Below are 26,383 nucleotides of genomic sequence, written 5' to 3' on the forward strand. Positions count from 1 at the left end.
ACAAAACAAGGACGTTTGTCTTCATGAACATTTTCTATAAAATCACAACTTCCCAAATGACCTTTGCATTTACTTTTATTGTTGAACTCAGAACAGAAAAAAAGCTCAACATATCCAAAGCAGGAACATGATATATTTAAGTTTAAGTTATATTTCCACCCCCAAACCGCCGCTAACATCAGATTATACCAAAATAACGTAAGTAGTCGTTTTGCACCAAAACAATTTTGGAATACAAAGTATCTTCAAAAAGCACAATGAACCATCACTTTCTGACTAATTGTTTTTGATAGTTGTTTCGATCCAATCAACGAACTTGGAGACTCGGGCGTAGACGCCGGGCTTCATGGCGTTGGCGCATCCCAGGCCCCACGAGGTCACACCCTGCAGGACGTACCTGTTCTGGGAGTTACACACCAGAGGGCCGCCGCTGTCACCCTGCAGGGAGAACAAATGGTCATGGTCCTGCCAAAACGCATTGATCTACGAGATGTTTCTTTGCTAACGTAGCTGCGTGCTACATTGCATCCATGTAGCTTCAGAGACAGCTGGGCATCTGTTTTTATAAGGTTAATTAACATCGTCTGGATTTCTAAATACCGTGTTATACTGGAACCCCGCCCAGGCCTACGATGCAGTTTTAAAGAAACCTTAGTTTGGGTGTTTGGTACCTGGCAGCTGTCGGATCCTCCTGCGATGTTACCGGCACATAGCTCGTGATCTTTCACTCTGCCGTTGAGGTACGATGGACGATTGCAGATCTTGTTTTCAATCACGGGGAAACCGGTTTCTTTCAGAACGCCATCACCCCCGGTGCCTGCGACACACCAGCACACATTAATTCATTTTATCCTCAGTGTATCTCTTGATTTATACTAGAAATACTGTCTTTACTCTCGAAATTGTACACAAAGTGAGGACCTTCTTAACATAATACACAACAAATTATCCACCCTCATGCAATCATTTTAAAGAAGGGAGAATTGCGCACACACACACGCGCACACACACACACACACACACACACACACACACACACACACAGTACAGTTACTTACCTTGAGTATTACCCCATCCGGTAACATAACACTCAGCTCCACTGGGAAGAATGTAATCCTTTTCTGGCAGACAAACTGTGAGGACTTTGTCATTTATTAGTGCGGGCCTGAAAGAAGAGAAGTTCTACTTGAAAACAGCAATACCACATTCTTAAAATACGTTGTCAATACGAGCAAAAGGTTTTCAAAATGACTTAATTTTTTTATTATTTTGAGGGGTGTTAACTGTGATAAATAAAATAAACATTCTTATTATAGGAAAATCTTTATATGAACTGTTGTGGTGTAGAAATACAAAATGTGAAATCACGACTTCCCACCACTGCGTGGCAGTAGTGAGTAAAGGCAGGATGCTTGCACCTGCTACCTGTGGGCCGATCAGACTCACCTCTCCAGTTTGAGTAGAGCGATGTCGGCTCCATTGGGTCCCAGAATGAGTTTGTTGAGGTTCCTTTCTTGTTTGGATGGCTCATTGGCTCTCTCTGTGTTGATACCCATGAGCACCTTGTAGGCTGAAGGCTGTGTGGACCTAAAGCACACAGCGCATTTATAAATATTACAACTTGTGATCCGGTGGTTGTAGTATTGACGGATATGTTGTTTTAAAATTGAATTCTCCTGACCTCTGCAGGCAGTGTGCCGCGGTAAGGACCCACTGGGGGTGAATGAGGCTTCCTCCACAGAAATGTATTCCCGTGCTGTTAGAAAGAAATGCACAGGAGTGTAGTTAAGTGGGACAAAGAGAGATTTTTTACCTGATGTCCTTTAATCTAGTTTTCAAGGTGGGGATCAATTCAAAATACTGTAACATACCAGTCCTAGACCATGCTAATATAAGGTTCCTCTGTTTCTCCTTGTACCAAAAGTTTCAATTATGTCAAATTTTTTCTATTTTATTCATTCAAAAACAGTAACTCGTCAATAATGGCTTCTACCCTTCAATAGACTTTTGGATCAACCTATCTTTGAAGGAATGGTTCGGATATTATCAAGTGGGCTTGTACAAGGTAGGGTACGTGTCCGTCAGTGGAGAGTGCACAAAACATGGCTGCATATGTGACCCCTTTGCGTCAATGCGAAGTTATATCTTAAAAAAAATTCAAAAAATCACATGAACGTTCTGATATTTTGCAAATATTGTACATCCATTGGAATAATATTTTAATATTATTCTACTCAGTAACAATTTCTCTGTCTTATTCGTTTTCATCCTGCCTGCTTGTTGAATATATTCTCCTGTAATTCCAGATCCTGTCGTCAACACAGGATCATCTCTCGTTCCCTTCACCTGGTCCTCATGCCCTTCTCCCCTGCAGCCCATTGCCTCATTACTCCGTCACTATTTAGGTCCCCACACTTACACCGCCCCTCTGCCAGATTGCCTTGTGTTTTATTGCCAAGTGCTCCAGCGTATCCTGATCCTCCTGTTCTGACCCCGTTTGCCTGATTACTCGACCTAGAATTTCTGCGCGCCCCCTTTTTGGATTTGTTTTGTTTTCTGGACTGATCTCCCAGTTTTGACCGTGCCTGAGCCCGGGCGAAGGGCTTTACTTGCATTTCTGTTTCCGTGTTGTCCTTTTGGGTTCATGTATCTGTAAATTTTAGATACTCACTTGGTCCGGAGGCTAATTTGCCAGGGCCACGAGTAAGCTGTTGACACACAGCCTCCCACGATCCGACCTAAACAACGCCTTGGTTTGGTGACTGGCGTCCCACATTTCAACAGATCTGCGGAAATAAAATCCATAATTGTCACGGTTTGGGTCTGCTTGTCTTATTTTGTAGCTTTCTTGTGTCTCGTGTCTCTGGGTAACTTCACTTCCTGTCCTGTGATTGCCTGATTGCTTCCACCTGTGTCCAATCACCTGCACCTCCCTTGTGTATTCAAGCCCTGTGTGCCAGTTGTCCTTTGTCGCGTCATTGTCCATGTTACTCGTCGGTGGTGCACGTTGTCCTGGTTTGGTTGCAAATAAAGAGCACGTTAAGAAGAATCCTGCATCTGAGTCCTGCCTTCCGCCTGCACCAGCACCCGATCCGCGACAGAATGACGCGACCACAAAGGGACTCAGCAGGATTCAATTTTGTGAACCCGTTTTTTGGAACCCGTCTGGCCCTCGGCGGTCCCCGCAGCGTGCAGCAGGCTGCCAGGCGTAACGCCGACCCCGGCTCGCCAGAAGGCTCCGGGCGGCGTTCCGGTCGACGCCCTCGCCGCTGTCCAGACGCCGCTTGGGACTCGCAGTGGGAGGCCAGCGCCCAGCCTCCAGTCCTCAGCGAACGCGGGGAGCAGGTGCTGGAGCTGGCCGCCCTCCTCCAGGCCAGGTACGATCCCCACGTCCTGGACCTCCGAGTTCGGCGGCAGCAACACCGCCCCAGACGCCCGTCAGCGCCCGTGCCGGCCCCCAGACGCCCGTCAGCGCCCGTTCCTGCGCCGAGACGCCCGTCAGCGCCCGTTCCGGCTCCGAGACGCCCGTCAGCGCCCGTTCCGGCCCCGAGACGCCCCTCAGCGCCCGTTCCTGCCCCGAGAACCACGCCCCCGCCCGTTCCTGCCCCGAGAACCACGCCCCCGCCCGTTCCTGCCCCGAGAACCACGCCCCCGGTCCCGGCCCCGCGGCGCCTGAACATGACCCCTCCCTCCCACCCTCTTGGGACCGCCTGGAAGTCGGTCCTTGAAGGGGGGGTGGGGTCAGGGGTTGGCCCGGAGCCCCACGCCATGCAGCCGGAGCCGCACAGCTCTGCGCCCCCCGCAACGACGACGGCGGAGCCGCACAGCTCGGCGCCGCACAGCTCGGCGCCCCCCGCCACGACGCCGGAGCCGCACAGCTCGGCGCCCCCCGCCACGACGCCGGAGCCGCACAGCTCGGCGCCCCCCGCCACGACGACGCCGGAGCCGCACCGCCCGGCACCCCCCCAGACCCTGACGCCCGGTCGCCGACCCGGCACGCCCCCCGAGACCCTGACGCCCGGTCGCCGACCCGGCACGCCCCCCGAGACCCTGAGGCCCGGTCGCCGACCCGGCACGCCCCCCGAGACCCTGAGGCCCGGTCGCCGACCCGGCAGACCCCCTGAGGCCCGGCCGCCGGCCCTTGGAGTCCACTGGGCGGCCGTGGGTTGTCGGGTTCCCCGCCCTCCCTCCCTTGTCTGTTTTTCTGGGTTCCACCATCCTTTAGGACCGTCTGGAATTCGGTCCTTGAGGGGGGGGTTCTGTCACGGTTTGGGTCTGCTTGTCTTATTTTGTAGCTTTCTTGTGTCTCGTGTCTCTGGGTAACTTCACTTCCTGTCCTGTGATTGCCTGATTGCTTCCACCTGTGTCCAATCACCTGCACCTCCCTTGTGTATTTAAGCCCTGTGTGCCAGTTGTCCTTTGTCGCGTCATTGTCCATGTTACTCGTCGGTGGTGCACGTTGTCCTGGTTTGGTTGCAAATAAAGAGCACGTTAAGAAGAATCCTGCATCTGAGTCCTGCCTTCCGCCTGCACCAGCACCCGATCCGCGACAATAATAACAATAAAAAAAATCCCAGACAAACAAACAATAGATGAATACATGGATGTTACCAGTGCAGCTGGGCACCCTGCAGTACTCCCAGCGGGTGTCAGGGTCAGTGGTGTAACACCAGGGCGTCCTCTCGTTGTCGGGGTTACGACAGTAGTTGTTATCCAGGCCTCTGACAAACAGATGGCAAAACGATGAAAGCAATATGCCAAAGGTCCCTCTCTTATGAAAAAGGGTTTCCTGCTCACGGCTCTTACTTGCAGGGGTGATTGTCTGGCGAGAGATTGTGTTTATGTGGCGTCTGTGTGGACCAGCTCTGGCACGTTCTGCCAGATTCCGTCACAGCAATGGTGCCTCGGTACGCTCCACCGTTGCCTGTGGCACAGGTGAGATCTGGGACGATGGTGGAAGGCTCGGACGCTGAACGAATGAGGTGAGATGGCCTGGTTAGGACTCACAGTAGTTGCAGTGTTTTAAATACCTACAACAACGATACTGAGAAACAAAACTGTAATTGGGAATTACTTAATTGTTTGATGATTATCATTAGTTTTCATGGGACGTATCTTTGTAGAATGTGTATGTGTCTGGGCATCATTGATATCCCAGACAAACAAACAATAGATGAATACAGGGATGTTACCAGTGCAGCTGGGCACCCTGCAGTACTCCCAGCGGGTGTCAGGGTCAGTGGTGTAACACCAGGGCGTCCTCTCGTTGTCGGGGTTACGACAGTAGTTGTTATCCAGGCCTCTGACAAACAGATGGCAAAACGATGAAAGCAATATGCCAAAGGTCCTTCTCTTATGAAAAAGGGTTTCCCGCTCACGGCTCTTACTTGCAGGGGTGATTGTCTGGTGAGAGATTGTGTTTATGTGGCGTTTGTGTGGACCAGCTCTGGCACGTTTTGCCAGATTCCGTCACAGCAATGGTGCCTCGGTACGCTCCACCGTTGCCTGTGGCACAGGTGAGATCTGGGACGATGGTGGAAGGCTCGGACGCTGAACGAATGAGGTGAGATGGCCTGGTTAGGACTCACAGTAGCTGCAGTGTTTTAAATACCTACAACAACGATACTGAGAAACAAAACTGTAATTGGGAATTACTTAATTGTTTGATGATTATCATTAGTTTTCATGGGACGTATCTTTGTAGAATGTGTATGTGTCTGGGCATCATTGATATCCCAGACAAACAAACAATAGATGAATACATGGATGTTACCAGTGCAGCTGGGCACCCTGCAGTACTCCCAGCGGGTGTCAGGGTCAGTGGTGTAACACCAGGGCGTCCTCTCGTTGTCGGGGTTACGACAGTAGTTGTTATCCAGGCCTCTGACAAACAGATGGCAAAACGATGAAAGCAATATGCCAAAGGTCCCTCTATTATGAAAAAGGGTTTCCTGCTCACGGCTCTTACTTGCAGGGGTGATTGTCTGGCGAGAGATTGTGTTTATGTGGCGTTTGTGTGGACCAGCTCTGGCACGTTTTGCCAGATTCCGTCACAGCAATGGTGCCTCGGTACGCTCCACCGTTGCCTGTGGCACAGGTGAGATCTGGGACGATGGTGGAAGGCTCGGACGCTGAACGAATGAGGTGAGATGGCCTGGTTAGGACTCACAGTAGCTGCAGTGTTTTAAATACCTACAACAACAATACTGAGAAACAAAACTGTAATTGGGAATTACTTAATTGTTTGATGATCATCATTAGTTTTCATGGGACGTATCTTTGTAGAATGTGTATGTGTCTGGGCATAATTGATATCCCAGACAAACAAACAATAGATGAATACATGGATGTTACCAGTGCAGCTGGGCACCCTGCAGTACTCCCAGCGGGTGTCAGGGTCAGTGGTGTAACACCAGGGCGTCCTCTCGTTGTCGGGGTTACGACAGTAGTTGTTATCCAGGCCTCTGACAAACAGATGGCAAAACGATGAAAGCAATATGCCAAAGGTCCCTCTCTTATGAAAAAGGGTTTCCTGCTCACGGCTCTTACTTGCAGGGGTGATTGTCTGGCGAGAGATTGTGTTTATGTGGCGTTTGTGTGGACCAGCTCTGGCACGTTCTGCCAGATTCCGTCACAGCAATGGTGCCTCGGTACGTTCCACCGTTGCCTGTGGCACAGGTGAGATCTGGGACGATGGTGGGAGGCTCGGACGCTGAACGAATGAGGTGAGATGGCCTGGTTAGGACTCACAGTAGCTGCAGTGTTTTAAATACCTACAACAACGATACTGAGAAACAAAACTGTAATTGGGAATTACTTAATTGTTTGATGATTATCATTAGTTTTCATGGGACGTATCTTTGTAGAATGTGTATGTGTCTGGGCATCATTGATATCCCAGACAAACAAACAATAGATGAATACATGGATGTTACCAGTGCAGCTGGGCACCCTGCAGTACTCCCAGCGGGTGTCAGGGTCAGTGGTGTAACACCAGGGCGTCCTCTCGTTGTCGGGGTTACGACAGTAGTTGTTATCCAGGCCTCTGACAAACAGATGGCAAAACGATGAAAGCAATATGCCAAAGGTCCCTCTCTTATGAAAAAGGGTTTCCTGCTCACGGCTCTTACTTGCAGGGGTGATTGTCTGGCGAGAGATTGTGTTTATGTGGCGTTTGTGTGGACCAGCTCTGGCACGTTTTGCCAGATTCCGTCACAGCAATGGTGCCTCGGTACACTCCACCGTTGCCTGTGGCACAGGTGAGATCTGGGACGATGGTGGAAGGCTCGGACGCTGAACGAATGAGGTGAGATGGCCTGGTTAGGACTCACAGTAGCTGCAGTGTTTTAAATACCTACAACAACGATACTGAGAAACAAAACTGTAATTGGGAATTACTTAATTGTTTGATGATCATCATTAGTTTTCATGGGACGTATCTTTGTAGAATGTGTATGTGTCTGGGCATAATTGATATCCCAGACAAACAAACAATAGATGAATACATGGATGTTACCAGTGCAGCTGGGCACCCTGCAGTACTCCCAGCGGGTGTCAGGGTCAGTGGTGTAACACCAGGGCGTCCTCTCGTTGTCGGGGTTACGACAGTAGTTGTTATCCAGGCCTCTGACAAACAGATGGCAAAACGATGAAAGCAATATGCCAAAGGTCCCTCTCTTATGAAAAAGGGTTTCCTGCTCACGGCTCTTACTTGCAGGGGTGATTGTCTGGCGAGAGATTGTGTTTATGTGGCGTTTGTGTGGACCAGCTCTGGCACGTTCTGCCAGATTCCGTCACAGCAATGGTGCCTCGGTACGCTCCACCGTTGCCTGTGGCACAGGTGAGATCTGGGACGATGGTGGAAGGCTCGGACGCTGAACGAATGAGGTGAGATGGCCTGGTTAGGACTCACAGTAGTTGCAGTGTTTTAAATACCTACAACAACAATACTGAGAAACAAAACTGTAATTGGGAATTACTTAATTGTTTGATGATCATCATTAGTTTTCATGGGACGTATCTTTGTAGAATGTGTATGTGTCTGGGCATCATTGATATCCCAGACAAACAAACAATAGATGAATACATGGATGTTACCAGTGCAGCTGGGCACCCTGCAGTACTCCCAACGGGTGTCAGGGTCAGTGGTGTAACACCAGGGCGTCCTCTCGTTGTCGGGGTTACGACAGTAGTTGTTATCAAGGCCTCTGACAAACAGATGGCAAAACGATGAAAGCAATATGCCAAAGGTCCTTCTCTTATGAAAAAGGGTTTCCCGCTCACGGCTCTTACTTGCAGGGGTGATTGTCTGGCGAGAGATTGTGTTCATGTGGCGTTTGTGTGGACCAGCTCTGGCACGTTCTGCCAGATTCCGTCACAGCAATGGTGCCTCGGTACGCTCCACCGTTGCCTGTGGCACAGGTGAGATCTGGGACGATGGTGGAAGGCTCGGACGCTGAACGAATGAGGTGAGATGGCCTGGTTAGGACTCACAGTAGCTGCAGTGTTTTAAATACCTACAACAACGATACTGAGAAACAAAACTGTAATTGGGAATTACTTAATTGTTTGATGATCATCATTAGTTTTCATGGGACGTATCTTTGTAGAATGTGTATGTGTCTGGGCATCATTGATATCCCAGACAAACAAACAATAGATGAATACATGGATGTTACCAGTGCAGCTGGGCACCCTGCAGTACTCCCAGCGGGTGTCAGGGTCAGTGGTGTAACACCAGGGCGTCCTCTCGTTGTCGGGGTTACGACAGTAGTTGTTATCAAGGCCTCTGACAAACAGATGGCAAAACGATGAAAGCAATATGCCAAAGGTCCCTCTCTTATGAAAAAGGGTTTCCTGCTCACGGCTCTTACTTGCAGAGGTGATTGTCTGGCGAGAGATTGTGTTTATGTGGCGTTTGTGTGGACCAGCTCTGGCACGTTTTGCCAGATTCCGTCACAGCAATGGTGCCTCGGTACGCTCCACCGCTGCCTGTGGCACAGGTGAGATCTGGGACGATGGTGGAAGGCTCGGACGCTGAACGAATGAGGTGAGATGGCCTGGTTAGGACTCACAGTAGCTGCAGTGTTTTAAATACCTACAACAACAATACTGAGAAACAAAACTGTAATTGGGAATTACTTAATTGTTTGATGATTATCATTAGTTTTCATGGGACGTATCTTTGTAGAATGTGTATGTGTCTGGGCATCATGGATATCCCAGACAAACAAACAATAGATGAATACATGGATGAATACAGGGATGTTACATGAGAAATAGTTTAGCAAAAGAGTTTCCATAATCCATGTACTTTTAAAAAAACATTTCAAATGGACTTGAAAACGTTATTGGGCAATTGAATCAATGTCCTAGAGACAAATTCATTTGAATTAGATCAACCACTGTTGTCAAGTTGTCTTAAATGATTGTAATGTCATTTCCAATTCACTTTAATGCCATTAAACATATGGAAACAGCACATGTATCTAAAATCTTCATGAAGTTGTGTATTCGCTCTACTGTTGTTGGTGTGACCACAAATCCACAGTAAATTTGAAATAAATATGAAAGTTGTGAATTGAGAAAATTGTGTTATAATCCTCGATGGTAAGGCATTCAATGTCTGTTAGATGTGAAAATCCGATAAACTCGAGGTCCACGTGGAAACAGGAATTTACGTTTGTGTCACTCAAAAGAAGATATTTAACCACCTTGCTTTCTATTACATGAGGTAATCGCACAGTGAGGCAAATCATTGTCCCCTTTTTTACTTTAAATAAATGTTTGATACAATGAAATGATTGTAGAACCGTAATGAATTATTATTCATGCTGATATATCTTACCAGAGCAGATCAGGGCACCCAGGAGTAAAGCTAAGCTGCACAGGTCCATGATAAGGCCGTAATACTAGCAGCTCGACGATCCCGGAGGTATCTCCAGGGATGTTATTGGGCTCCTTTCAGCATATCGCGAAGATAAACAGGATCGCCAAATCCCTGTCAATCATTGGCCACAAGGAGCAAAGAGCAAAAGGTCGAAAGACTTGTTTATGGGAGATTTGGGAACATTGTATCAAACATTGTTTCATCCCTTCTGCAATATGTTACATATATTAGACCTGTACTATTTGGTCAGTTCTTCGTTGATTTGATTTATGACACACACAAGTTGGAGAGTAGGGAGAGATGAACCCGGAGGCCTCACCAGCAAATCTGCTGCATTTATGTGACTAAGCAGCAATATATTTTTGGAGACTTCTCATGTTGTTTTACCTTTTAGTCTTTTAGTGCACATGTTCTGTCCACTCCACACTTTTCCTGTGAGTGTCATTGTAACATAAGTAAGAAGGTTGCATGATCTTTAATTGTAAAGCGTGTGTGTCATGTCATAAAGTAAAAACCATTTCCTGGTAAAAACGATTTAAACTACGAGTTGAAATGAGATCAATATTCATAGTTGATCTTCTGCTGAAAAAGGGACCAATGTCCTCAATGGCAAACATGTGATTACAAAACTTTACTTTCATTGGGTTTTAGGGCAAAGTAACTACTGCTCAAATCTGGAAATTTTTACAAAACAAATTCTAAGGCCAATTTCTATGGAAGTAAATCTGTGCCATCTGGGGTTGAAATAAAAAGTTGATTGAATTTCTAGCACTGAATATTTATGCATTGAAATTATGTACCTGAATGTTTTTCAACATTAAAACACCGCAAAAAAATTCAACCTAAAAAAAAGAAATGTTTAAATATTCGAAATGGAGGCTACAATATTCAACCAAAAAAAATTCAACCTTGGCACACCAACATCCGGAGGTTACAATATTCAACCCCAAAAAATTCAACCTTGGCACACCAACATCCGGGACACTAAGGAAGAGCAATCGATTCTAGATTCAAGATCAGGAGCGTGCGTCAAGCTAAAGGAGCGAGCACCCAAAACACCTTCGGCTTCGGATTGTAGCCATGTCCAATAATAACGGGGCTTTAACTCTTCTTCATGTCATCAGTGTGGTTTGTGTCTGTAAGATTCCGTAATAGACAGCTGACATTTGTACATTAACAGACTGTGTTGGACATGAACTAAGCGGAAGTTAAACGAGAGCGTACAGCCGCTCACAATACGCCTCTTCTTCTAGTTTTGAATTCATTTAATGATGCTGAGATCCTTCGACAAGCTGTTAGGAGTGATTGGCGGAGTTTTGAATCCAGGAACGCGCTTGAAGAGGCACATGAGCCGCTGTATCGTAGTGTGGGGGGGGGGGGCAGCGGCTTTAACGGAGCGTGCAGACGCTTAAACCCGACAGGACCTGCAGGAATAACCGCAGTAGCGCCGAGTGCGGAAGTGGTCGGTGGAAGGATCCTTTTTCTGAGCGGCACAAGCCGATCTCCGTTGGGTATTAAGCGGCATTCAAAGTCCACTTAACGTTAAATGAGTCTTCATGGCCATGGTTAAACTTTATTGAGGATCTGGCACAACACAGCGACCTGCAAGTAGCGCAGAGTCTTAAATAAAGGGATGTACGTCTTAATGCGAGGCTTTAGAATTTATCTCAAAGGGATCCTGTATTTGCTCATAAAGTCTGAAACGAGAACCCATTTTTCAGTGACGGTGTTACGTGCCTACTGGTTTTTAAACTACTGGTTTGGCTACGGGTGCGTGTTTGTTTTCCCCCGGCAGGCAGGCCTCCGTCACTTGAGTCGTCACACATTTGCAAACATATTGTGCTGAAAATGTTCAAAAATGCATCCCATATCCATTGCAGCGGTTACGATTGTATAAGTGAGCACTACGTCACTGCCACGTATGAAGAAATACATAAAAGAACATTTATTAAAAGTCCGCCACAACCGGGATTCGAACCGTGTCGCACAAAACAACATTGTGCCATAAAGCAGCTGCGCTACACACTCAGCCAACCAAGCTATGGGATTCTGATTGATTTGTATAGCTGTAATAGAGTTGTATATCGTCAGTGGTAAGCAAACGTTTTGGTTCAGGGTGAACATTATATGTTCTTTTATGTATTTTTTCATACGTTGCCACACTGATGGATTGAAGAAGAGTAAAAGCCCCATTATTATTGGGCATGTTTACAATCCGAAAGCCGAAGGTGTTTTGGGTGCTCGCTCCTTTAGCTTGACGCACGCTCCTGATCTTGAATCTAGAATCGATTGCTCTTCCTTAGTGTCCCGGATGTTGGTGTGCCAAGGTTGAAATTTTTTGGGTTGAATATTGTAACCTCCGGATGTTGGTGTGCCAAGGTTGAATTTTTTTGGGTTGAATATTGTAGCCTCCATTTCGAATATTTCAACATTTTTTTTTTTAGGTTTTCAATTAGGTTTTAATTTCAATGCATAAATATTCAGTGCTAGAAATTCAATCAACTTTTTATTTCAACCCCCGATGGCACAGATTTACTTCCATAAATTTCTGTCAGAAATTTTGACTAAATTAATAGCAAGAGATTTTTGGGTGTATAAACTCCTTTTTTCGGCTCTATGAATGATTCTGCACAATCTGCATAATGAGAAATATTGCAGGACATTAACATGTAACGTCTACTTTTCTGAATGTTAAAGCAAACTTTAAAAAAAAAAGAAAAGAAAATCACAACCTGCCAGGATCTTATTTAAAGTCACGTCCCAGTCATTTTCATCTAGCCCCCTTTAAACACACCTCTGGCCAACATCCGTCTGCTTCACATACACACACAAACTCCTGGAAAAATAAATGACGACTGAGACATGCTCTACATTACAACGACTTTACAAAGTTAAACCTTGGATCTGTCTTGTTTCTATAACCTATTCTGTTTTGTTGATTATAATACTGATAAAACCGCAGCGCTACCACATCGGGTTTCCTTGAACTCACGCAATGTCATGCAGAGAGTCCCATTGTGCCACCGACACCTCATTGTAACAGCATCTAAAGAGAAAGCGAGGTCAAATCGATGCAACCGTAAAACTTCCCAGCGACAAAAATGGGTATAATAAAGGTCCATTATATACTAGAAGTACAATATTCATAATGAGTTCTTTTTTTTAGCTTTCTCTTTGTTGGGAATCTTTGTTATTATTTCACACTTGTTCTATAAGTAATTGACAGTTAAATGGCACGATCTATTAGTGACATGTTTTCATACTATTATGTTCATTCAAGTTTTCTCTTATTTTGAAAGGAATCTGTGGTGGCGGGCGTGGTTTTGGCTCGGCTGCAGGGGAGAAGAGAGGGGGAGTGGTTCCGGGAACGGCGCCAGGTGGAGGCAATGAGCCTCAGCTGGGGGGAAATAACGATCAATTGTGTCCCCATATAAGTTCCAGGGAGGCGGCGAGCAGGGGGAGACGAGCGAGCAGGACGCCTCACGAGCTGGAAGCACGAGAAACCTCAAAAGACACAATAAAACATATTGAACCTGCACTCTCGCTGCCTTCTTCCGGAGCCCCTTGCACCCACAGCGTTACAGAATAGTGTCTTTGCAAGTTTGGCCGGAAAATGAGTTTCCTGATGTCCAACGCACTGAATGCGATCGCAGGGATCGCCGTAGCTTTTGCTCCGAACTATACATCTCCATCCTGGTTTTGAGGTCCATCTTAGGCTTCGGCGCGAAAGGAGGCTGGATGTCCTCATATGTGCTGCGTAATGATGACTTTCCATGTTTCCTAATACTGAACAAGCACTTCAAATCATATCTTCAGCTCGGGTTTCCAAAACACAACAACACTAAAGTCTCTACAAGTGTAATGCATAAGAGAAACGGACGATGTGACGCTATTATTTAACTACAGTGTTTGAGAGAAGTCTGAAAATCCTTCATCTCTTTTGCTTCGGTGCCATAGATTTCTGTTCTAACGTGTATCCTGTCTTCCCGTTAGTCACAGAGATAGTTGGAGTGCAGTACAGACGGACGGTGGGTATTTTGTTCCAGATGTTCTTCAGTGTGGGCGTCCTCGTCCTCCCTCTGCTGGCCTACTTCATCCCTGACTGGCGCTGGCTGCAGGTCGTCATCAGCGTCCCTTACGTCTTCTTCTTGTTCTACTACTGGTGAGGAAGCTCACGTTCACCCTACAATCAAACAGTTTTCTTTGCAGTCATATTGCTGTCCTTCACACTCTTTGATGACTGTATTTGTGTACTATAGGAAGTCACAAGAGGGTTTGGTTCACACTTTATCTCATCTCATTTTGAGAGCTCCTCCTTGGTGTTGCTGTCAGTAACCTTTTCATAGATGTTGTTGGTTTTTGCTTACCTGCTTCTATTAAATACTTCAATTAAATATGATTAAATATGTCTTTCACTTTTCAGGCTGTCACTGGCATTTGATAGGGATCACTCAAGTTTCTGGCAGCAGTAGTGTCCCTGAACTCAAGAGACATATTAGAATGGGAAGCTCCGATTTTCGGTTAAAAGCAGGTGAACAGTTTGTGAGTCTGTTTGCAGATGTCAAATGTGTTGTGTCTCAGGTTTATCCCGGAGTCTCCGAGGTGGCTCATCTCTCAGAACCAGTCCGCCAAAGCTCTGGAGGTCACTGAAGCTATGGCCAAAGAGAACAAGAGGAAAATCAAGGACTCGGCGGTAAATCGATGCGTCTCAATTCTCCAGAACGGAAACACAAATACTTCTGCAAACACATCTACTAATTTAACCTCAAAACTGGATCACGTGAAGTTGTTTCAGACTCTGACTGATGAGGAGGGGGACTCTTCCTCTGCCTCCCTGTTGGACCTGATCAGAACTCCAAACATGAGAAAACACACTTTCATCCTCATGTTCAACTGGTGAGAATCCTCTGGAGTTTTGTTCAGCCCAAAGTTGTACTTGGAAACATTGCATCTTCTGGGTTGCATCTCTTGCAGGTTCACCACCGCTGTGGTGTACCAAGGCCTCATCATGCGGGTGGGGATCACAGGAAAAAACGTCTACATCAACTTCTTCATCTCCGGACTGGTGGAGTTACGCATTCTGTAAATGTCCTTTTGTCTCCATGGCTCAGGCATGATCTGGTTTAAGACGGTGGTGGCCTGCATCGGTCGGCTGGGCATCACCATGGCCTTCGAGATGGTGGTGTTTGTCAACACCGAGCTCTACCCGACGCATATAAGGTGAGGTCCGACTGAGGCCGCTGCACTTCCACATTCACTCCCAACTCGTCATCCAGTATCCGGTTTGGACATTTTGAAGTTTTGTCTCCTTTGAAAATAAACTTCCTACGTAAGTTTAAGATGTATTTCAGAACTACGTGGTAGAAAAAGTATTTTTGTTTGGGTCAAAATGAGTATGTTTATTACTTGACATAAGCAGGCTTTTTACATAACTGCCACGACCAAAGGACAGAAGTTACTTCATCCAAAACTCCAAAGAAGTAATCATTGACTTGGTTTCACACGGGACACAAATGCGAGTCTCGTGTTGAAAGTCCAGTGTTTTTTTGATCTGTGTAGAACTTGCATGCTTCTACCCTATCTCATTGCTCTAAGAGTCTTATGTGTGGATGTACAGTGGAGTTAGTTGAAAGCTTGAAGCGCCCCACGCAGAGGAAAGCGGCTGCCAAGGGACACCAACCAATGGCCAATCACAGCTGTGAGTGAGACCGGGTTGCTGGATTTTACAGTGTAATCGCTAAATGTTGGTTCTTTGGAATAATTAATTACAGGAACCTGGGCGTGTCAGTTTGTTCCACTCTGTGTGACGTGGGCGGCATGGTATCTCCCTTCCTGCTCTACAGACTAGCGGCCATCTGGCTGGAGCTGCCCCTCCTCGTCTTCGGTAGGTTGTGAAGGGAGGGGTACACAGAGACAAACAGATGTTGGTGTACTTTATCTTTGTAACCTATGCTTTTAGATACGTACAGTATCATTGATTGGCAGGTGATCATTGGCTCTCGGATCACAGGTGTTTAGTTAATACCTTTAGTGTTTGGGCACCCTAATTCTTTGATAACTTAAGAAGTTTGAAGGAAATGTTTCTGAACACATTCATGCAAAAAAGTGCAAGACTCTAGTGTTCACATGGTGCAATGCTTGCAGCTGTTTAAGAAATACTTAATGTAGGACTTGAATTTTTCCTCTTGTTTTTCCAAGATGAAGATTTCCAAACTGAAGTGTGCAACATTTTAAAAAGTAGATGACACATTGGTGTATTGAGATAAAAGAAGTAAATACATATTATGGTATTGATTTTGTTATTGGTAATTTAAATATATTGATATATACCAGAGGTCAATAGCTTGATTAAAACCAATCACCATTTGAAGATAATCCAAATTTAATTCAAAATTAACAGATTTAATCAATATGGATATGCAAGCTGAGCCAGATTTTAATAAGTGAATAAATAAACATAGCTAAAAAGTCAAACCCAGTTACGTCCTTGTAATAGTTAAGCATTCAAGCTTTAGTTTATCATCCTTCAAAAAAAACAACCTGTTGACTGAATTAAAGAAGCAATACAGCCAAAATCATAAACTCATTAAGTTTCAGTCTGACCCTTTAATATCTCAGTTGTATTTCATTATTTGGCTCAATCCATTTCAGAAAGGCAGTCCTTTTAAAAGCGTTAAATCACCTCAATTGGAAGTTCAGACTTTGCAAACCAAATAACATTTTAAATTAGAATTCAAGTTTGATGCAAAAATGTTAAGCTACTTTTAAAGTTTGAGAATGAATCCTTGTTCAATCCCAGCCTAAAGGTTTTTATTTCCACAGGGGTGGTTGCGTTCATAGCTGGAGGTTTGGTGTTGTTCCTTCCAGAAACCAGAGGAGTTCCTCTACCTGAGACCATTGATGATGTTGAGTTTCCTAACAGGTGGGAAATCTCTCCCAGGTTTTAAAACTCAACACATCGAGAACTGATGCTTCGTTTTGGAGTGAAATAGCAAATGGCTTACATGTCAATTATTACAGTTTTCCATAAAAACAATCTTCTGAATATAATACAATCTTCAGAGATTCACCTGAATCAAGTTTGATGTACAGCTATAAACTCAACATTATTTACTTTGAATAACATGTGTTTTTGTTCTTAGGAAAAAAGACAGTGGAGTGGAGAAATAACAAATTAAGGAACCTTTGAAAATGGACCTGACGAACAACAAGGAAGTAACAAACGTGTGACTGACATGTGCAACTGTGTAATGATGCTTGTTGACTTCCTCACTGTGGTACAACAAAACAAGGACGTTTGTCTTCATGAACATTTTCTATAAAATCACAACTTCCCAAATGACCTTTGCATTTACTTTTATTGTTGAACTCTGACAGAAAAAAGCTCAACATATCCAAAGCAGGAACATGATCTACCTGTTATATTTCCACCCCCAAACCGCCGCTAACATCAGATTATACCAAAATAACGTAAGTAGTCGTTTTGCACCAAAACAATTTTGGAATACAAAGTATCTTCAAAAAGCACAATGAACCATCACTTTCTGACTAATTGTTTTTGATGGTTGTTTCGATCCAATCAACGAACTTGGAGACTCGGGCGTAGACGCCGGGCTTCATGGCGTTGGCGCATCCCAGGCCCCACGAGGTCACACCCTGCAGGACGTACCTGTTCTGGGAGTTACACACCAGAGGGCCGCCGCTGTCACCCTGCAGGGAGAACAAATGGTCATGGTCCTGCCAAAACGCATTGATCTACGAGATGTTTCTTTGCTAACGTAGCTGCGTGCTACATTGCATCCATGTAGCTTCAGAGACAGCTGGGCATCTGTTTTTATAAGGTTAATTAACATCGTCTGGATTTCTAAATACCGTGTTATACTGGAACCCCGCCCAGGTCTACGATGCAGTTTTAAAGAAACCTTAGTTTGGGTGTTTGGTACCTGGCAGCTGTCGGATCCTCCTGCGATGTTACCGGCACATAGCTCGTGATCTTTCACTCTGCCGTTGAGGTACGATGGACGATTGCAGATCTTGTTTTCAATCACGGGGAAACCGGTTTCCTTCAGAACGCCATCACCCCCGGTGCCTGCGACACACCAGCACACATTAATTCATTTTATCCTCAGTGTATCTCTTAATTTATACTAGAAATACTGTCTTTACTCTCAAAATTGTACACAAAGTGAGGACCTTCTTAACATAATACACAACAAATTATCCACCCTCATGCAATCATTTTAAAGAAGGGAGAATTGCGCACACACACGCGCGCACACACACACACACACAGTACAGTTACTTACCTTGAGTTTCACCCCATCCGGTAACATAACACTCAGCTCCACTGGGAAGAATGTAATCCTTTTCTGGCAGACAAACTGTGAGGACTTTGTCATTTATTAGTGCGGGCCTGAAAGAAAAGAAGTTCTACTTGAAAACAGCAATACCACATTCTTAAAATACGTTGTCAATACGAGTAAAAGGTTTTCAAAATGACCTAATTTTTTTATTATTTTGAGGGGTGTTAACTGTGATAAATAAAATAAACATTCTTATTATAGGAAGATCTTTATATGAACTGTTGTGGTGTAGAAATACAAAATGTGAAATCACGACTTCCCACCACTGCGTGGCAGTAGTGAGTAAAGGCAGGATGCTTGCACCTGCTACCTGTGGGCCGATCAGACTCACCTCTCCAGTTTGAGTAGAGCGATGTCGGCTCCATTGGGTCCCAGAATGAGTTTGTTGAGGTTCCTTTCTTGTTTGGATGGCTCATTGGCTCTCTCTGTGTTGATACCCATGAGCACCTTGTAGGCTGAAGGCCGTGTGGACCTAAAGCACACAGCGCATTTATAAATATTACAACTTGTGATCCGGTGGTTGTAGTATTGACGGATATGTTGTTTTAAAATTGAATTCTCCTGACCTCTGCAGGCAGTGTGCCGCGGTAAGGACCCACTGGGGGTGAATGAGGCTTCCTCCACAGAAATGTATTCCCGTGCTGTTAGAAAGAAATGCACAGGAGTGTAGTTAAGTGGGACAAAAGAGAGATTTTTTACCTGATGTCCTTTAATCTAGTTTTCAAGATGGATATCAATTCAAAATACTGTAACATACCAGTCCTAGACCATGCTAATATAAGGTTCCTCTGTTTCTCCTTGTACCAAAAGCTTTGTTTCAATTATGTCACATTTTTTCTATTTTATTCATTCAAAAACAGTAACTCATCAATGATGGTTTCTACCCTTCAATAGGCTTTTGGATCAACCTATCTTTGAAGGGATGGTTCGGATATTATCAAGTGGTCTTGTACAAGGTAGGGTACGTGTCCATCGTCAGTGGACAGTGCACAAAAAATGTAATTGAATTTTAAAGAAAAATGGCTGCATATGTGACCCCTTTGCGTCAATGCGAAAGTTATATCTTAAAAAAAATACAAAAAATCACATGAACGTTCTGATATTTTGCACATATTGTACATCCATTGGAATCCTATTTTAATATTATTCTACTCAGTCACAATTTCTCTGTCTTATTCGTCTCCATCCTGCCTGCTTGTTGAATTCATTCTCCTGTCATTCCAGATCCTGTCGTCAACACGGGATCATCTCTCGTTCCCTTCACCTGGTCCTCATGCCCTTCTCCCCTGCAGCCCATTGCCTCATTACTCCTGTTACTTACTGTCTTGTGTTTTATTGCCAGGCGCTCCAGCGGATCCTGATCCTGCTGTTCTGACCCTGTTTGCCTGATTACTCGACCCCTTTTTGGATTTGTTTGCTTTGTGGACTGATCTGCCAATTTTGACCGTGCCTGAGCCCGAGCGAAGGGCTTTACTTGAATTTCTGTTTCGGTGTTGTGCTTTTGGGTTCATGTATCTGTAATCCTTACATACTCACTTGGTCCGGAGGCTAATTTGCCAGGGCCACGAGTAAGCTGTTGACACGCAGCCTCCCACGATCCGACCAAAACAACGCCTTGGTTTGGTGACCGGCGTCCCACATTTCAACAGATCTGCGGAAATAAAATCCATAATCAAAAAAGACTAAAAGCTTGCTTTTACTTTATTAGATTATCTATCTAGCCTGGCCTGGGAAAGCCTGCTGACCCCGGTTCGGGATAAGTAGTGGACTATGGACACGTTTCTACCGACATACTAATCGACTGTGATCCTCACTATTGGCATTCGCATACCACAGTCTGGGATCTGGCAGTGGTCCCATTTCTGGTTCCTGTCAGTAGTGTAGCACCACGGCCCGTTCACGTCGCCATCTGGGTTTCTGCATTGCTGACGGTGTCAAACAAGGAGAGAAACGACCTTTATTTTGAACCATCATTTAAGCTACTACGACCAACATGGCCGGTCCTCTCACTTCCTCCTGCTGGTTGATGCTAGGATCCGCTGTGACTTAAGTGGTTTCTGTTGAACTCGCATGATCTTATGTGAATCACATTGATGACAACCATTAAGAATAAGGACATAGCAACAGTCAATGTTTTGGGCCTTTTTTTTTCCTTATACAAGTCATCCTCCCGGTGTGATCACTGCGAGAGTTGAAGGTTCACAGAGGAACACACACACACACACTTACATTGCCGTCCAGACCACTATTGGGGTGACTTAATTGGGTGAAGCTTGTGTGTTGGTGAGGGCTCTGAGCATTCCAGGCCTGGCAGGTCACACCCAGATTGGTGACGGAGGTTGGACCTCGGTATGTTTCTCCATTTCCAGTCTTACAGTCTAACGCAGCAAATAGATGATTTCATGTAAGGACAAAAATGGAACAAAACATGCAGATAATTCAGACAAATGTCTTTGCCTGAATGCCTAAAAAGTGGCAGTAGGCATTTACCAATCTCTGCTGGGGTTGAAGCAGGGGTTGAAGCAGGGGTTGAAGCGCTCACAGGATTCAGAGGTTTGCGTGCGGGTTCGCCTCCCGAGCATTTCTCCAAGTTGCAGTACTCCCAGCGGACTCCGGGGTCTGTGGTGTAACACCAGGGAGCTTTGTCTCCGTCAGGATTCCTGCACAGATTCCTCCTGAGGTCCCTGTTCAAATACAAAACAAGAGTTCAGCCGGGCAGTGACCGATATCCTACAAGGTTTTACATGTTATTCCTGGATTCAAACCATGTCTTCTGCCTCTTACATCTAAATGTTACGTGTTATTTTAATGGACTGTTGTTCAGAACCCCTAAAATAAGGTCTGTGCTTGGTAAATTGAAATACCGCTCTTCCAAAGAAGATTTAAGCAAGATGTTTGCTAACATGGGGCTAAATGAGACGAATAAAGCTCATCACTTCAACACATTTTCCCCTTTAGTTTAACAGTGTCGATGTAAAGCCATGGGACTGTGGTGTCCTTTGACTTTCACATTCATGCTTCAAAAACATTGGGTGTTCATTTGTGTTGACTGTCTTGCTGGACAAAACTTGTAAGAATCAGAGATTGTTTGCTTGAGACCTTATTGTTGGCAATATGTCTAAATGTAATGGAAATACCCCTTAGGCTTTTTTGTTGTGGTTAGAACCAAAAAAACATTATCCCTGCGGCTCTCAGTAGTGTGGTAAAAATGGATTGAAATATCTGAATTTGTAGATATAAAATGCATCAGTAGTTAACAATGTATTGTCACGCTCACGCTTGAGGATAGATCTGTGGAGTTTTTTTGTGCATGTGAGGAGTCATGGCACTCCAGCTTTGACATCTTTTCCCGCTGATGGTCTCTGATGTTACACCACGGTAACTTGTTCCGTCCCCCTTGTAGCAGTCTTCCTCCTCCGTGGGGATCACTGGGTCACCTGCAGCAAGAAGATCAGCAAAAGTCACGCTCAGACACTGACGCTGTCATTAACATCACCCTAAACCAGTGAGAAATCTAGTTCATTTATTTCAACTCGTCTTGCAAGTACGTGAGCAGATTACATGACAGTAATTAGGATTTATATAAATCATGTCAACATACAACTGCTCAGATTTTCTAAATGATCTGAATCAGTGGAGCGGTTCCTGAAGTTTAGGTCATCATCATCATCCTCATCCATGATCTGTGTCATACCTGGTCCGGCGGCGTCCCCACAGCTGGGCACCCTGCAGTACTCCCAGCGGGTGTCAGGGTCAGTGGTGTAACACCAGGGCGTCCTCTCGTTGTCGGGGTTACGACAGTAGTTGCTATCCAGGCCTCTGACAAACAGATGGCAAAACGATGAAAGCAATATGCCAAAGGTCCCTCTCTTATGAAAAAGGGTTTCCCACTCACGGCTCTTACTTGCAGGGGTAGTTGTCTGGCGAGCGGTTGTGTTTATGTGGCGTCTGTGTGGACCAGCTCTGGCACGTTTTGCCAGATTCCGTCACAGCAATGGTGCCTCGGTACGCTCCACCCTCGCCTGTGGCACAGGTGAGCTCTGGGACGATGGTGGGAGGCTCGGACGCTGAACGAATGAGGTGAGACGGCCTGGTTAGGACTCACAGTAGCTGCAGTGTTTTAAATAATTACAACAACAATTATACTGAGAAACAAAACTGCAATTGGGAATGACTTAATTGTTTGATGATTATCATTAGTTTTCATGGGACGTATCTTTGTAGTTGCGTTTTTTTAATAATCTAGGACTACAGTGAGATGTAATGACATCACATGTTTTACATTTAATTTGAACAACATCAGAACTTTTCTTTAACTGTAAATATTATTTTGTTGCTCATCCTGTACATTACATACTACTCTACTTAAAAACTGCAATTCTACCTGCCGTGTTGCTTGTAAATACATGCACTCCTGTATTGTAGCTGTTACAATGCAGAAGAAGTTAACATATTAAACAGGAGGAATTACTGCAACGGGGTATGGAGCAGATGTCCCAAGCTTTGGAGGTGCTGGTAGTGAAGCACCACGGTTTGGGGTCTCCATCTGGGTTTCTGCAGTAGTTCTCCTCAAGATACTTCTCCGGAAGACTAGAGGATACGACAAGGGAAATATTGAACAAATGCGCTGAGGTCCATCATGTGGTTGATGGATGGATAGATGTGCTGATCGCGGTCTCACGCTCTGGGGATGTAGCCGTGGTTGTGAGGCTTCTGGGAGTCCCAGCGCTGGCAGGTGAAGCCGTTGGCCGTAGTTGAGATTTTGCCCCTGTAGTTCTCACCGCTGCAGTGAATACACTCCTCTGTAAGGGACAAGCGGAGGCACGTCACACTTCCTCTTTGCTGTTTCACTCTGCTGTAGAGACGTTTGAGGACACTCGACACAAAGAAGTACGAAGAACTCTAACTGTCCCCCGGGCTGTAAAACCCCCCTGTGTGTGGGATGGGTCAAACATGTAAAACCGCGGGTTATCATTGATATCCCAGACAAACAAACAATTGATGAATACATGGATGTTACCAGTGCAGCTGGCTATGTCGCAGTTTTCCCAGCGGGTGTCCGGGTCCGTGGTGTAACACCAGGGTCCTCCGCTGTCTCCATCGGGATTCCTGCAGAAGTTGGACTCCAGGTCTGCTAGTGGGTGTTCGTCCGGAGTGAAGCTGCGGCAGATACATTGAAATAATGTGTAGGAAAAGAGATAAAAAGAGACAACGTGATGTGAAAGTGAACAGGACAATGAATGAATGCATACTTAGGTCTGTGTGGGTATCTTCCTGCCCATCTCTGACATGTCTTCTTTGTTTTTGTTTGGCTCTTTGTTCCTCTGTAATCTTTTCCTAATCCATTTACACACTCCAAGAGGTATCCTTGACAAAATAACAAAAAGACAATCAATGCACACTATCAGCATTGTATTGAACAGTGTTACCGCAAACAACAAGGAAAAAAAACGCATTGTTGAGAATAACCAGAGAAGAGAACATCCATATTGAAATCAGGACTTACACGTAACCATATTACTCTCCCACAGCATTCACTGTATAATGCACAGCTGGATCAATAATTAAACCCTCCTTACGTTGAACAAATGTATTAGCCTATTCTTGAAGTGAATTCAGATTTTACTGATGAAATAGTGTTTATGACACCTTCATTAACCGCGTTGTATAAATATCATATTGCATCTAAACTGTGTCTGGACCGCAATCAAATAAAAAGAAAAGGTGATAAATAGGACTTACCTTTTTTTTCATACAACGCTGCGCTACTTCTTCGAAGGATAGTCTCAGATTTAGAGTTAGCTGCTGCTGTCCAACACTCTTGATCTTTTTCAATATACATGAAAGACCTGTCGAAACACAGCAGGTGTCAGGTCTGGACGGAAAGTCCCAAATGTAAAAGTTATATTTTTGGTTAAGTTTGATTGTTAAAAGTTTGCTCTTACCTGCATGTGAAGGATGTTTCAGCTTCACATTTGGCGGCACACGCCAACACATTGTTTGATGAATACTCTCTTCTCTGCAGGGCGAGGATCCATGCTCCTTCAGTTTTAGCGTAGCCTTCCACCTCAGTACCACCAACTGAAGTCAGAAACCAAAATATAGGCTTAATGTCTGTAATTTAATGAATGAGCTAAGACAACAGTAAACATATTCATATATAATTATTATATGAAAGATTGAAATGTGTGAAAGATGTTAGATAGGTATATACATATTTGCATAAATGTAATGAACACAAAATAATTATACAACTGTAAAGGCATTACTGTATTACACAAGTTTTCCCCCCCCCCTTGGTATTGCAATATGTGCAAATGAATAATGTTTTGCTTTCATCCGTGATAGTGATACCGCCCGTAGATCCACACTCACAAACTCTACAGTCAAGTGTTTTTATTTCTGCCTCTGTTTGGAAGGCAGAAGGGCATTTACCATTGACTCATCAACAAGAATTTGACTCATCTCATTTTCTGGAAAAAACATTGTTGACCAAAATACCAATATTGGGATTGCGACATTAAACTGTTCTCTTGTCTAACAACGTGGTAGAAAAACACCATGTTATAGAATGCGTCCCTGCGACGTGTGTAGCAATTTATACATGTACATACATATACAATTCATCCTTGTCCTGTCCTCCCCTGTGATTGTCTGCCGTGCCTGATTGTTTCCAGCTGTGTCCAATCACCTGCACCTGCCTTGTGTATTTAAGCCCTGTGTGTCTCCTGTATCTTGTGGTGTCATTGCCTGTTGTGTTTGCATCGTGTCCCCGTGCCATGTGAGTCATTTATGTTGTTCCCTGGTTTGCATTTCTTGTTCTCTCCTCCTTCTCGCCTTTTTTTTTGGTTGGAGTGATTTTGAGTTTCTTTAGAGTTTTTGACTATTCAAGTCCTTTTATTTTCCATGAGCTCCGCGTCTGAGTCCTCCCTCCACGCACCCCCACGTACTGACACACGCTTTAAAGTTCACCGGTGTGAGGGTCATAACTTTTGAATTGTGTAAGGATAAGTGATACACACTCTTAATGACAAAACAAATATTTAACATTTCTGCTTCTGTGCTCGTTTGACCTAAAGCACAAATATAAATTATGTTGTTAATCTGTTAAAATGTCATATACATAGAAAATGGAAATTAGACACAATCCCATCAACTGATTTGGAGATACAGCGTAGCAGGTTATGAGAATATCCAAAACAACGATGGTAAGTTACATGTTTGCTACATGAGAAATAGTTTAGCACAAGTTTCCATAATCCATGTACTTTTAAAAACATTTCAAATGGACTTGAAAACGTTGTTGCGCAATTGAATCAATGTCCTAGAGACAAATACATTTGAATTAGATCAACCACTGTTGTCAAGTTGTCTTAAATTATTGTAATGTCATTTCCAATTCACTTTAATGCCATTAAACACATGTAAACAGCACATGTATCTAAAATCTTCATGAAGCTGCATATTCACTCTACTGTTGGTGTGATCACGAATCCAGAGTAAATTTGAAATAAATGTGAAAGTTGTGAATTGAGAAAATTGTGTTATAATCCTAGACGTTAAGGCATTCAATGTGATCTCGAGGTCCACGTGGAAACAGGATTTTACGTTTGTGTCACTCAAAAGAAGATATTTAACCACCTTGCTTTCTATTACATGAGGTAATCGCACAGTGAGGCAAATCATTGTCCCATTTTTTTACTTAAATGTTTGATACAATGAAATGATTGTAGAACCGTAATTAATTATTATTCATGCTGATATATCTTACCAGAGCAGATCAGGGCACCCAGGAGTAAAGCTAAGCTGCACAGGTCCATGGTAAGGCCTTAATACTAGCAGCTCGACGATCCCTGAGGTATCTCCAGGGATGTTATTGGGCTCCTTTCAGCATATCGAGAAGATAAACAGGATCGCCAAATCCCTGTCAATCATTGGCCACAAGGAGCAAAGAGCAAAAGGTCGAAAGACTTGTTTATGGGAGATTTGGGAACATCGAATCAAACATTGTTTCATCCCTTCTGCAATATGTTACATATATTAGACCTGTACTATTTGGTCAACTTTTCGTTGATTTGATTTATGACACACACAAGTTGGCGAGTAGGGAGAAATTAACCCGGAGGCCTCA

General features: G+C 44.5%; 2 protein-coding genes and 1 pseudogene across 2 annotated transcripts; 1 reads left to right on the forward strand and 2 right to left on the reverse strand.

Annotated features, from left to right (window-relative positions):
* Nucleotides 1-57: 57 nt before the first annotated feature.
* LOC119194696 (apolipoprotein(a)-like) lies at nucleotides 58-9,985 on the reverse strand. Its single transcript, XM_062559450.1, has 23 exons — nucleotides 9,848-9,985; nucleotides 8,874-9,036; nucleotides 8,679-8,788; nucleotides 8,293-8,455; nucleotides 8,098-8,207; nucleotides 7,712-7,874; nucleotides 7,517-7,626; nucleotides 7,131-7,293; nucleotides 6,936-7,045; nucleotides 6,550-6,712; nucleotides 6,355-6,464; nucleotides 5,969-6,131; nucleotides 5,774-5,883; nucleotides 5,388-5,550; nucleotides 5,193-5,302; nucleotides 4,807-4,969; nucleotides 4,612-4,721; nucleotides 2,672-2,786; nucleotides 1,682-1,756; nucleotides 1,447-1,587; nucleotides 1,059-1,165; nucleotides 672-817; nucleotides 58-438 (listed from the first exon to the last, which is right to left on the reverse strand). The coding sequence occupies exons 1-23, from the start codon at nucleotides 9,894-9,896 to the stop codon at nucleotides 277-279; spliced, it is 2,979 nt and encodes a 992-aa protein (XP_062415434.1). The 5' UTR covers nucleotides 9,897-9,985; the 3' UTR covers nucleotides 58-276.
* A 3,185-nt stretch (nucleotides 9,986-13,170) lies between these two features.
* LOC119195304 (solute carrier family 22 member 2-like) lies at nucleotides 13,171-16,899 on the forward strand (annotated as a pseudogene).
* Nucleotides 16,900-17,236: 337 nt separating this feature from the next.
* Nucleotides 17,237-26,159, reverse strand: LOC119194697 (plasminogen-like). Its single transcript, XM_037448989.2, has 19 exons — nucleotides 26,024-26,159; nucleotides 24,198-24,333; nucleotides 23,995-24,101; nucleotides 23,505-23,619; nucleotides 23,273-23,412; nucleotides 22,934-23,054; nucleotides 22,724-22,842; nucleotides 22,157-22,319; nucleotides 21,947-22,071; nucleotides 21,530-21,689; nucleotides 20,743-20,936; nucleotides 20,482-20,630; nucleotides 20,084-20,177; nucleotides 19,789-19,903; nucleotides 18,819-18,893; nucleotides 18,584-18,724; nucleotides 18,196-18,302; nucleotides 17,833-17,978; nucleotides 17,237-17,599 (listed from the first exon to the last, which is right to left on the reverse strand). The coding sequence occupies exons 1-19, from the start codon at nucleotides 26,070-26,072 to the stop codon at nucleotides 17,438-17,440; spliced, it is 2,418 nt and encodes an 805-aa protein (XP_037304886.2). The 5' UTR covers nucleotides 26,073-26,159; the 3' UTR covers nucleotides 17,237-17,437.
* Nucleotides 26,160-26,383: the final 224 nt, after the last annotated feature.

Source organism: Pungitius pungitius, chromosome 20 (assembly GCF_949316345.1).
Source record: "Pungitius pungitius chromosome 20, fPunPun2.1, whole genome shotgun sequence".
Lineage (NCBI taxonomy): Eukaryota > Metazoa > Chordata > Actinopteri > Perciformes > Gasterosteidae > Pungitius > Pungitius pungitius.